At 41.6% G+C, this 12,533-nt stretch overlaps 3 protein-coding genes across 3 annotated transcripts; all 3 read right to left on the bottom strand.

Annotated features, from left to right (window-relative positions):
* Positions 1 to 1,754: 1,754 nt before the first annotated feature.
* On the bottom strand, positions 1,755 to 2,673 carry LOC116192754 (dirigent protein 1). Its single transcript, XM_031521389.1, has one exon. It carries the CDS (start codon positions 2,499 to 2,501, stop codon positions 1,941 to 1,943), a length of 561 nt encoding a protein of 186 aa, XP_031377249.1. The 5' UTR covers positions 2,502 to 2,673; the 3' UTR covers positions 1,755 to 1,940.
* Positions 2,674 to 2,706: 33 nt separating this feature from the next.
* LOC116192753 (30S ribosomal protein S9, chloroplastic) lies at positions 2,707 to 4,342 on the bottom strand. Its single transcript, XM_031521388.1, has 2 exons — positions 3,954 to 4,342; positions 2,707 to 3,294 (listed from the first exon to the last, which is right to left on the bottom strand). Exons 1-2 carry the CDS (start codon positions 4,275 to 4,277, stop codon positions 3,007 to 3,009), a joined length of 612 nt encoding a protein of 203 aa, XP_031377248.1. The 5' UTR covers positions 4,278 to 4,342; the 3' UTR covers positions 2,707 to 3,006.
* A 1,946-nt stretch (positions 4,343 to 6,288) lies between these two features.
* On the bottom strand, positions 6,289 to 10,165 carry LOC116190741 (protein DETOXIFICATION 33-like). The gene is made up of 9 exons (XM_031520178.1): positions 9,773 to 10,165; positions 8,509 to 8,704; positions 8,046 to 8,391; positions 7,843 to 7,929; positions 7,697 to 7,753; positions 7,366 to 7,604; positions 7,141 to 7,259; positions 6,799 to 6,885; positions 6,289 to 6,716 (listed from the first exon to the last, which is right to left on the bottom strand). Exons 1-9 carry the CDS (start codon positions 10,067 to 10,069, stop codon positions 6,654 to 6,656), a joined length of 1,491 nt encoding a protein of 496 aa, XP_031376038.1. The 5' UTR covers positions 10,070 to 10,165; the 3' UTR covers positions 6,289 to 6,653.
* Positions 10,166 to 12,533: the final 2,368 nt, after the last annotated feature.

Below are 12,533 nucleotides of genomic sequence, written 5' to 3'. Positions count from 1 at the left end.
TGCCCCCAAGCTTCAGTACCTTGAGCTTGAATGTGATGTTGAAGACATTATATATTGGGCGACAATAGCTTGGATTCGGTGGCAGTAGCTTTCCCAGGGAAGAGCTGGTATAACATCAATCGGGCACACGCCGGCTATAGCCGTTTGTTTTGTTTCTTTGTACACCTCCATCATACCAAAATGTTTACTATCCAATGTTTCTTCCAAAACGTAATGAGTGGATACCAATTTGGTCACATTCGTCTCTCGTATTTATTTTATATGGGATTGCATCATTTATCTGTTATTGTCTTAAAAGCAGATATTAATTTATCATATTAGGAAATAGAATATTTAAAATAACATCGTATCAATGAATTAGGTTAATTGATATCTTAGGAGTTTTCAATATCTGATTTAAGTTTTATTATGGTATTACGATATTATTTATTTCCTAGTTTGATTTCTTCTCGAGACTATAAATAGGCCGGTCATTTTATGTATTCGAATACATAACATCATAATACCATAAAATGACTGGCTTATTTATAAGCTCGAGAAGAAACCGAACTAGGAAATAAATAATATCGTAATACCTTAATAAAACTTAAATCAGATATTGAAAAATCCTAAGAGATCAATCAACCTAATTCCTTGATACGAGGTTATTTCAAATATCCTATTTCCTAATATGATAAATGAATATCTCCAACACTCCCCACGAGTGAGGCCTTCTAAGATGCGAGTGAGGCCTTCTAAGATTTATGGTTGTGTAGGACTCGACTTGCCTCAGATCGAGCACCTGAAGCAGCTGTTGCAATTTCGACCGGCCTCAAATCCAGCAGAAGTTGTTTATGAGGGATATGCTTGAGGCGATTGGTACATATACATGAACATCAGTGATCGTTTGAGTCAGGCACGAGTCAATTTATTAATGTAATATGTCATTGAGCAGTTGAATTCTATGTCCCAGTACGTATTACATTCGGAATTATCGAAGAGAGGAAAGGAAGAGAGATTCAAGAAAGGGAAGAAAAACTGATAGTTCAATGGGTCTCAGCCGGACAGATGCCTCATCCCGGTATAGTCTGAGACAGGTCAGGGACCCGCAGCTGAAGCTCAAAATAATAAGCCATGTCGGCCTCAGTTTCCTTGCGGTCAGTCTGGGCGAAAACTGCCCTTCTCCTTGCAAAAGCGAACAATCCGGTTTCGCCCCCCACCGTGAGCTCCTCCTCCCTGTTCATCTCTTCCATCACATTGAAGTTTTCAGACCTGAAATCCAGGAATCAGTTCTATATATACTGGATCCTATACCGTAAACAATATGAGCTGGCCAAACCGACTCAATATGCAATATTTGATTGGTTTTCACGGATATGTTACCATTAGATAGGCTGGGATAATTACAATTCAACATTATGGTTTTTCGAGCGTATCAAGGTCGCGTCAGCAGCAAACATAAAAGCCATATAGGTTGGCAATTGAGCTTCATCAAACTCGTGCTTTCGCGCAGACCAGATCTTTCTATTATCAGGATTTGCAGTAACGTTGGTGGATGCCTCTCATGTTGCTAAAGGAGTTGGCGTGATACCAACGAGCCTCTTATTGAGCATGAATTATTTATCAGGATTAGGCTTAAGATGATTGGTAGATAAATTTGAACAGGCCAAAGAGTTCTTTTGGATATGAAACTCTTTCGACCCATTTCTACGATTATCAGCTCTTTCTTATGAAGATGAACATGTCAGTAAGCTTTCGAGTAAGATAAGAGTCGATTTACAGTAAGATATATTTCATTCAGCATCAATTTTTGATAAGGCTCAAGTTACATTCTATCTTCCTGTTTATTCGAAAAATCCAGGTATGTAATGTATTTTTAATTATCGAAGAGAGGGAAAGAAGAGATTCAAGAAAGGGTAGCAAAAACTGGTAGTACAATGTGCCTCGGGTGGCCCGGCACCTCATCCCGGTATAGTCTGAGATCGGTCAGGGAACCGCAGCTGAAGCTTCACATGGTAAGCCGTGTCGGCCTCGGTCACCTCATGGTCAGTCTGGGCGAAAACAGCCCTCCCCCTTGCAAAAGCGAACGAGCCAGTCCCGCCTACCACCGTGAGCTCCTCCTCCCTGTCCCCATCATCAGCATGCTTTGCCTGGACGCTAATGCTGCCCGAGTACTCTGCAGTCTCGAATGTCAGATAGATGATGTTGAAGTCCGAGTGCGCAAACACCTCGGTCGGCACGATGAAGCCCTGAGCCCGACCAACGACCCGGGAGGTGTTGTGTGGGCCCTCAGTCAGGGTCCGGTGGAAGACGAGAGCCCCAGGCCCATCAAGCGGGCCTAGAGGCCGTGATGGCAAGCTCGGGCTGTGAGGCTGCTGGATGTAGAGGGAGAGGGCCAGCCAAGGCCTCGTCTGGCCTCTCGAAGTCTTCGATCTATGGGCGACCGGTGAGAAGAGGGTCAAGAGGATGACTGCTAATACGGCTAAGAAGACTGTAGTGCAGAAGATGATTCTTGGATACATAATGAACGGATTTGACTGACGATTGGCCTGTGATCAGATCAGTTTAATACCCCAGTTTCTGAAATGGAAGATTTAGCCAACTAATCCTCTGCTTCTCACCTAAACCTCAAAATTGGAACCTGTGGGGTTCTCTGAAAGTAAAATCCGCGGCTTGCCTCACGGCAATTACAATTAAACAATACCAAAATCAGGATCTTTATACTAGCTCCACTACACATCCTTCTTTCCTTCATTCATGAATTCCGAAAATAGGAATTTGGTTTTCCAATCCACATATTCTAAGATCAAATAACATAGAATTTGGCGCATGCTTTGAGCATCTATACTGATCATCTGCCAACCACTAACGGCATCAGCACAAATTGGCTTATATCTCTCAGACAAATGGAAACACACAGATCTACAAACAAGGGCCAGTGCACGGGAAAGGACCACCATTCACCATCGCCCGAAGTGAGGGAAAACACAAAAAATTTCAACAAATGAGGGCACATAAATTCCAACCTTAACGCTTGGAAAATTGCGGAGCTTTACGGGCTTTCTTGAGACCGGGTTTCTTCCTTTCGACGACCCTTGAGTCCCTGGTGAGGAGCCCTTCCTTTCTCAGAGGTGCTTTGTGGCCCTCGCTCACCTTAAGCAAAGCACGAGCAACGCCAAGGGAAATTGCCTGAGCCTGACCCGAGAGGCCACCTCCATGAGCTTTCACAAACACATCATACCTGCTTTCATAGCCGAGGGTCACTAATGGGACCTTCACATACTGAAGCCACAATGGGTTACCTTGAAGATACTCCTGCAAAACATCCATGATCCCCAATTAAGACAAAGATGCATGCTCATTTCTCATGATTTGGAAGAAATTCTCGATTTGAGGCGATATTCTTTCGCTCCACAGCAAAGCATCTAAAGAGTCCAAAGAGTTCAGACATACAGCAGCAAGTAACACAAAATCCCTACTAAAATCAAAGTCCAATAAATGAGATTTTCTTCCACTTGCAATTTATTTTACACGAACACTGCTTGCAAGAGCGATTCCCATTTGATAAGAATGTTATCAAATGATTGACTACATCATTTCTAGCCACGCCATCACTCAAACACTTGACATTTCACTCGACTGAACACTACACAGTTACCCATCCTGCCCATTCAATAAACAGCTTAAACCCATCAAAAACTAACCCTGGCCGGAAGCATCGAACCGAAACTTATCCCCTTTTCCGGCGAATAAATTACGACTAGCCTTAAATTTCTACCTTAACATTCTCAATTAACTTTATAGGGTAATAAATTGCCCACTTAACAGTGGATGAGATATGCTCAATATGAAATGCTCAATTTTTTTATCAATCCATGGTTAATCTTAAAGCAAATGCTTATTCTCTGCATACTCTCGAGTAGATTAAACACATCCTTAAAGTTAGCTAAGCTCTGATAGGTTTTTAGCAATACCTTGGCGTCACGGTTGTTAATGATGACTTTCCCGGTGCCCTCCTGGAGGACGACCCTAGCAATGGCGGATTTCCGGCGACCTGTGCCGATAATAGTCTGGGCGGCGAACCCGCCTGGGAGGCGCGACTTCACGTACTTCTTGAGGTCGGCGGTCTCGAGCTCGGCGGCGGTGGCGGTGATCGAGAGGGAAGACGGCCGGTGCCGGAGCGAAACGGAGAGGGGTGTCGAGCGGGGGAAGGAGAGGGCCGTGGGCTTGCTGGAGACCTGGGAGGAGAAAGAGAGGGAGGAGAGGGAGGAAGCGAGGGACGACACGGTGAGCGCCATTGCCGAATGCTTCGAAGCGCCCTGTTTGGATAACAGGAAAAATAACCAAAGCTCCGTGAGAGAGAGTGAGAATGAGAGAGACTTCGGATAAAATAATTCGCGTCGCACTGACCATTTTGCCCATGAGTTCGTGAAGTTCTTTGACAATTTTACCCTTCTAGAATTGTAATTGAGTAATTTTCATTAGGATTAATAACAAAAAAAAAGATAAACTTTTCACATTTTAACAATTATATCACGAACTTTTTTCGTCACTTAAAAATATACAAACTTTTGATTTGATAACAATTCTAATACGATATCAAATTTTTCATTAATTTGGACGGGATGAAGGCTACAGCGGGCGCCAGCAACCCTAATCGGGGTGAGAGCGCCAACGACTCCAATTGGAGGGTAATGGCTGAGGTCGTGGTTCCACTCGCTGGAATCAGGAGAATTTCCATTTTGAGGGTTCTCTCGATTCCATGGGATAGAGGCCTTGATTCCGACAACCACTCCCTGATTGGGGTCACCGGCCCTCTTCCCCCAATTAGAATCGCCAGCGCCCTCTGTGGCATTGATTCCGTCCTAATTAATGAAAAATTTGACTTCATGCTAGAATTATTGTTAAATCGAAAGTTTGTGCATTTTTAAATTAAGGAAAAAAGTTCATATTAAAATTATTAAAATGTGAAAAAAAAATGCTTTTTTGTTATCATTTTCATAACTAAGATCTCTTGTGAATGGAAAAAATTCATACTATGAAAACTTTTTTTTTTGGTAGAAAAGGAAAGTTACTCATTCAAATAGTCATCCAGAGACATCAAGGTCTGTTACATCACGGGGCCAAGAACCTAGTAGCATCACTAAACAAGAACAGAACTAAGAAAGTTGGAACATGATTAAAGGACAAATGGTGCGTTTGGTTTCAGAGTTAACGTAACTTTAATTTTGATTGTGAAAAATGACAAATGATTGTGTAGTGTATTGAGTTAAAGTTAAAGTTAAAATTTTTGACTTGGAAAATGTGTATTTTTGTTGTATAGTGTGTGGAGTTAAAAGTTAAAATTTTTGACTTGGGAAATGTATAATTTTGTTGTATAGTGTGTGGAGTTAAAGTTAAAGTTAAAATATTTGTGATTTTAATTGTGAAACGAAAGGAAGCAAAGTGTCTTAGGTTGATATGTGCCTTTTTTTCGCGAGAAGGTCCGCCCAACTGTTTGCCTCGCAAAAGATGTGGCTAGGTTTGATGTCCGAGAACCTCGCGCTAAGCGTCCTGCAATCATCAGTCAGATCTTTTAAAAGCCCATTAGAAGAACTGGCACCCCAAAGTCCCAAATCCAATCTAACACTAATCGAGCATCAATGTCCACACAAATCCGATCAATGCCCATCTCTAGTGCAAGAATGAGGCCTTGTCGGAGCGCACACAGCTCAGCGACTACGCCAGTAGTCAGTCCTAACTTCATAGAAAAGCCCAAGATCCAGCTTCCATTTGAGTCTCTGATAATCCCCCCTCCACCTGCCTGACCTGGGTTGCCCCTACTGGAGCTGTCCGCGTTAAGCTCGAAGTATGTAGATGGCGGTGGCGTCCAGCCAATAAGAATTTGCTTAGTCTCGCCCCTCGAATGGGTTTTAATGGTAGCAGGGAACCTTGTAGCCTGCTCTAGAGTGAGCATTTGTAAATCGTTGTGAAGTGCTGATCTTTCGAACACGAGAGAATTTCTGTTTTTCCACAGCTTCCAAATTGTGAAGCAGAAGATGGTGCCCCCAAGAGATCTCGAGTATAGAAACTTGCTTTGATGTGCATTTAAGCATTTGAGGTTAGTAATATCTAATTCCATCCATCATGGAATTACAAAAACATTCACGGTACATGCACATTAAATCCCACACTCTAACGATATGTCCTTGGACCCATAATTTTAAAACTTGATCGATCACTTAATTGGGCCAAAGGATAGGATAACACACTATATATGATCAATTAATATATGTATGTTGGACTATATTATCGAACAAAGTTCAACAGTTAGATCAACTCTCTCTCAATAATCTTTGGTGGAAAAATCGAGTTCTCAGTTAACCCAACAGTTGCTGTAACTGAACATCCCGATTGTGCTCGCTGCGTGAGCACCATCAATACTCTGACATTAATTGATCCACTGCATACTCGAATCATATGACAAAATTGAAATGCGTAAAAGTTACAACAAAATGGAACTAGTCGTATCGCTCACTCTTTCAACCATCTCGCTCGACCAAGCCATCCTGGTGGAAGTTGCTGTGCTGGACTTGAGTGAATATTGACCACTTACATCACCGTTAGGATGATCGACCGATGAATTATATGGCATGTTATTTGGTTAACAATTATCCGGTTACTTCAGGAACAGATCATTGCTGCTGTTGCGCAATCGCTCCTCCCCATCTCTTAACACGGCTCTCTGCTTGCTCAGCCTGTGGATATTGACAAGCAGATAGGTTAACAAAACTTGCCGACTAAGTCAGGAGACATTTACGCTACTGAAAATATACAAACCTCTTTGTTCCAGTTTGTCATGGAAGTGACAATAATCAGGATTAAGGTCTGCAAACAGATGCCTCCTATCATCCCTGACCATATGCCCTGCGGTATACCAGGAAGCAGAAAATTTTGATTACAACAAGAAACAAACAATACCATGACCATTTGTGCGTGAGATGCATTAATTCGGTTTGCGAAACTATGTTTCTAGATTTTTCCATTTTTGCTTTCTCATTGTCCAGAACCAAATTCATCTATGTGCACCAAATTTATGACCATTGCAGTTTCATTCTATTGGAATTTCTCAATTAATGACTTTCTGAGTAAACAGAACTTGATTCAATTTATGAACATTACCATAACTCCGAAGCCAGCAGTAAATCCAAGGAGTATGCCAGCGGGCAGCCCGACAACATAGTAACACCCAATGTTGATATATGCAACAAGCCACTGCCATCCCGCTCCAACCGCAACACCTTCACAAGTCATATCAAGAAGACATATAAGACACCAAGAAGGAGAAACCGATCAACCCTCACGAAACTTGTCACTTGGATTTCCTGGGATTTAGAACTTAATTACCAGAAAGGACAGGCTGGAGACTATTTAGGAGGACGGTGAATCCCAGCAGAATTGCGAGCTTGGTAGTTTCTGCAGCAACAGCAGAGCTGCTGGTGAAGAGGTAAGGGAAATAATCCCGCGTTGCAAACACCAGGATCATGACTGCCACTCCTATGGCCACGGAGGTGACTGAGACCACGAGGACTGCAAATTTTGCAGCCCCAGCATTGCCTGCTCCGAGCTCATTCGATACTCGAACGCTGGTGGATAAAGTTGGCCATTAGGAATATTTGCAAATTTTGGAACTTATGTAGGGCTTAAACTAGAGCTATGCCCAACCAATTAAGTTCACCTGATTGCGGCATTGAACCCTATGGCAATCATCGCGTCCCATCCGTTTATGTTCATGCTGCAAAGAGATTGTCCATGGTTAAGTCGGTCCATTTATCTTAAACTAAAACCATCAAAGATCAAGTCCAAGCTCATTCGTAGACCTACCAAATGGAGATGGCATCTACTGGTATTAGAGGATTTGGTAGATGTCCTGTTATGACGATCAAGACCATCAAGTACCAAAACTCCAAGCTGCGAATGAAAGCCAACCGAAACATATTAGTATTTATTGTAAATCCTCTGCAGAAAACTAGAGTTTGTTCTCCAAAACCAGACATATTCAGTTTTTTCGGTTATACAAAATGTACCACAACATCACGGCGGAAGCAAGAGAGAGCTTGACGAATGCCCAAAGATCTGCAAAGGCAAGCCACGAGAACCCACTCCAGGCTCCATCAGATGTAGTGATGAAGATGTAGAGGAGTTGCCCCAGGACGATGAGCCACCACGACGTATTGAGCATGATGGCAGCCCCAACTAGGCCCCACCCGAGCTTGAGCATCAGGGCCCAGCTCAAGACTGCGTGTATGATGAGCACTACGAATGAGACCCAGGCCATGACCATGAGTTTCCTTTGGGCCTGGAGGAACTTCTGTATCGGGAAATTCAATGCATACGCGAATAGCTGTGGGATCATCCATAGCGCGAACGTACCTGAAACCACAATATAACCATTAAAAAGCTAGGACCAACGTACATCTTCAGGGTACAATAATTTATTTTTCAATATCAATGTCAGTCCGGCTCATATCAGGAAAATGAAGTACGAACCGGCAGCTTCGGAGATCTCAGTTGTCTCTCCGAAGAGTTCAAGAATGGGAGGAGACCAGATATAGATTGGAAGCAAAATGCAGGCGGTTGTCACCAAGATGACCCATGATCTCTGCATATATATCCCGAGCATCCTGATCTGGCCCGCTCCGAACGCTTGTCCGCACAATGTCTCTAGTGCACTCCCCATCCCCAACTACAACCAACATATCAACCAACAGGCCATAGTCAGGGTAGCATCACTACTGTACATTTACCAAGACCTCAAGCTCCCCCATTGGAGCCATTGATGATATCTACTGGAAAGATTTATGCCATTGGCGTTATTTCTTAGAATCTTTTGGATCTTCATGAGTATCGTTATCTTATACCACGCTCTGTATGATGTCGCTGGAGACGGTAACTTGGGATACCTTCCAGTGAATCCGTGACACTCCGGCCGAGTTGACAATGCTACTAGTCCCACTCCAAAATGGAAAAGTTAATTTTGACTACGTGACACTCATTTACCGTGAATAAGTAAAATACAATTAAAATCCTGTAAGTGCCGAAATTTATGGGACTAATTTAACAAGCAGAGTAATTCCGATTGATATTATACCTATTCGAAATGGATGAAGTACACTAACCCCAATATTAAGAATTCGGTTTTTAGCCGATTCCGACAGCTTCGTGCCTTTGTATCTATCATGACAAAATTTAAAGCTGACACGAATATTTGTCCTCATTCCTTTGGAAACTAGAAAGAATAGTACGTACATTTACTTTTCGAGAATGATCTTTTCACTTTTCTTTCTTCTTCTTCTTCTTCTTGTTTTTTTTTTTTTATGAATGACATTTTTACTTCTTTTGTAGTAAGGTATATCAGATTCTGTTGCATCAACTACTTCCTGGCCGCAGCTCATATTTTACAATCACTAACATAAAAAAAAAAGGAAAAAAAAAACAGAGTTACCTAAATGTCAAATTCCTAACTAATTACTTGCTTTTGACACGATTGTGAATGTATGAATTATCTTATATCTTTTTCAATAAGTTGCTCATCTACTTTAATAAATTGGAGATTGAGTGATAAATGAGACCGATGTGAATCACCGATGGGGTTATCATACAAGACACGAATTATTACGATCTCCTCATGTATTTTTCTTTTATGAATTAATATTATTATCTGTTGTGATCACGAGCAATCCATCGATATATGAGGGAAAGAAACATGCAATTTATACGCAGCTGAAGTGGCCTTCAGTTAAACTAAACTTACCATGACACCGAAGGCCAGCCCAGCGATGACTGAATTCTCAATGGAGACGGCGGCGAGCGCAAGCTCCCCGACCTGGCCAGCGAAGGTCTGCGTGAGAGCCCCGAGCGAGTACTGGCATATTGCCGTGAATATGGCGGGCCCGGCGATGCGCCACAGCCTCTTCGACTCGCTCCCAAGCTCCGTCACAAATCCTCTGATTGCCGGCCTCAGCTTGCTCCCCAGCCCAGCCTCCTGCACCCCGGCGCCACCGTCCCCCTGCTGGCCGAGCAGCAGGGGACTCTCCAGCGTCGCAATCATTATATATACTCCTAGCTAGGCGCGCCCGCGTGGCAAGTATAAATTTGTGCTTGGTTGTCTCTCTGTGTATGTGTCAACGAGTTATATATATATATGTCTCGAGTAAATTTTTTTTTTTTTTTGGGGACGGCCTTATATCTCGTGTGTGCGTATCAATGCAAAATGAATAGGGTTTCATGAGGGGTAGGTTTAACGCTTGGATGCAGATTCAGCCAAAACAAAGAAAAAAAGGGAAATAATTCAAATAAATGTATTTTCCATTGCTGTCTGTGGGGGGTGACGTCGACGACGACGGAGATGCCGTGAAGGGTGTGGCTCTGAGCAATGAGCTCTTCGATGGTGGAAGGGTAGGTGGGTGGAATGGTTATGGGGGTTGACCATGTGATTGTAAAGCCTGGCTTTAATTACCCAGACGGAAGTGTGTATATAATTTGAATGGTGGTTGGTTTTTGTCTTTTGACGGACGCGCATAAAGAATGGCCTTGTAAATGCAATCAGTTTGACACATATAATTGTTAACGAAATTGACGGATATTATCTCTTGGTCCGACCCCAGAAGGGTCTCCGTTTCTCGCAACTGGATTGGGACATGCGCATGTAGGATTTGGTCTTTCACAGTGTATCTAAAAAGAGTCCGAGGCTCGAGTGGTAGTTTCTGGTTGTCGGTACATGACCGGTCGATGATGACGACGTAATATTTTTAATGCTAGCTTTCACATGGTCGCCAGGGATGAAACGAGGGTTTGGATCCTATGTGACCTCGTGGTGTCGGTTCAGGGCTGAATCAATCCAAAATTTAATAATTAAGGTGGGGAAAATGTAATAAAATTCAAGAGATAATAGTTTTTAATGTGTGTTCTGATATCTCGAAAACTCAATAAGTTTTGACTAATTCAGTTCGAATCAAATTTGTCTACTTTCTCAAGGGATTATTTGCAGAAGTCAGAATGCCCACCGCACGATATCCCAATTTGGGGTTGCACAACTAATAAGAGAGGATTTTTCTACCAAAATAATTAAAGAATTTTGACAAATTTTTCTCAGCTTGTCCTTCCCTGGATGCCTGTGCGGACACTTCGACACGTGAAGTGTCGTGCAAGTGGGAATCGACTATGGTTAATAATTTTGAATGAAGGACTTAAAAAAAAGAAAGAAGTGTCGTGCAAGTACCTCTCGTGGACCATAAGTGGCCCAGTACTAGTCTGACAAAAATTAAGGCCGAACTGGGAAATCTAACCTCAAATTATCACTTGCTTTTATATTTTCTCCTCTTCTTTTAGCCGATTTATTTTAAAAAAATTCCTAAATAATACCAACTTAGTAAAATGACATTTGCACATTGTTATCAGAATCGGACCGGACATGGTGCCGGTTAACCGATCGGACCGGTTGAACTCATAACCTCTTGCTTCTCATATTAGCATACTACCAACCAAGTCATCACCACTTTTTTGTTCTTTTAACTCTACTTTTAAGTACTTATTAAAATAAAATATTTATTTTGAAATAAGAAATATTAAATATAGATACTTTCTTATACTATTGTTATACTTCTTTAAATTCATCATACTTTTATCTTAATTATCATAATTTTTTTAATAATATGAATATTTATTTTATTTTAAATAAATGTGCGGTTCGACCGATCGAACCCCCGGTTGGACCCATAAATCTATGACCTCGTACCCCTTCCGGTTCATCATATGGTCCGGTTATGATAACACTGCATTTGCATGTTTCAGTTATATATATATATATATATATATATAAGAGAAAATAATTACATTATAAGGTGTCAATACATGTTTTTGTCGTACCAAATGTTTTCTCGATTTACATTTGCATGACATGACTGAGCCACGTATCCTGTCTCACATCAGCACTCCTTGACGAGTGGCTGTGATCATCTCCTCGTTAGCTATGACACTATCCAGGACGGGGCAAAAATTCATTCATCGATTGGCGTAGCTCATCATCAGTTTAAACTTGACTTTTGTCCTCCCACCCGATCGTTTATTATTATTTTTTTCCATTTTCCTTTTTTACTGATAAGATCAAAATCTTGTGCCATGGGTTTAATTTTGCTTCCAAAACAAAAGGTTTGTCCTTATTGCAATTGAAACCCAAATTTGATCTCTCCACTTGAAAGTTCAACCAGCCCGAATTTTATCGCGACAATGATTTTTTTTATTATTTTTTTTCTGAAAATTAAATAATTCCTTTTGTTTTTTGAGTCAATTTTACTTGCTGCTCGACCATCCACTAATTAACATTTCTCTTCTCGGTGTGTTTTTATGTGCTTTAAATCTGAAGGGGACTGCAATTTCATGTTGAAGTCAAAAATTGATATTTGTGAACAATGTAGATATCATTTGAAAATAAGTAATTCATATTGAATTGAACTTTTAGGTATGTGGGATCTTATCGATGAAGACATGGTTTCTCTAGATTCGATTGTATTTCA

The sequence above is a fragment of the Punica granatum genome, chromosome 1, assembly GCF_007655135.1.
Source record: "Punica granatum isolate Tunisia-2019 chromosome 1, ASM765513v2, whole genome shotgun sequence".
Lineage (NCBI taxonomy): Eukaryota > Viridiplantae > Streptophyta > Magnoliopsida > Myrtales > Lythraceae > Punica > Punica granatum.
The sequence above is the reverse complement of the archived record's forward strand: the minus strand, read 5'-3'. Positions and strand labels throughout refer to the sequence as shown.

Bases quoted from the DNA above. Each gene is read 5' to 3' on its own strand.
- LOC116192754 (XM_031521389.1), bottom strand. From the start codon at position 2,501: ATGTATCCAAGAATCATCTTCTGCACTACAGTCTTCTTAGCCGTATTA.
- LOC116192753 (XM_031521388.1), bottom strand. From the start codon at position 4,277: ATGGCGCTCACCGTGTCGTCCCTCGCTTCCTCCCTCTCCTCCCTCTCT. The intron at 3,295-3,953 runs GTATTGCTAAAA...GATGTTTTGCAG, and splicing joins TTAACAACCGTGACGCCAAG to GAGTATCTTCAAGGTAACCC.
- LOC116190741 (XM_031520178.1), bottom strand. From the start codon at position 10,069: ATGATTGCGACGCTGGAGAGTCCCCTGCTGCTCGGCCAGCAGGGGGAC. The intron at 7,754-7,842 runs GTAGGTCTACGA...ATCTCTTTGCAG, and splicing joins GTAGATGCCATCTCCATTTG to CATGAACATAAACGGATGGG. The intron at 6,717-6,798 runs GTTTGTATATTT...CAATATCCACAG, and splicing joins TGACAAACTGGAACAAAGAG to GCTGAGCAAGCAGAGAGCCG.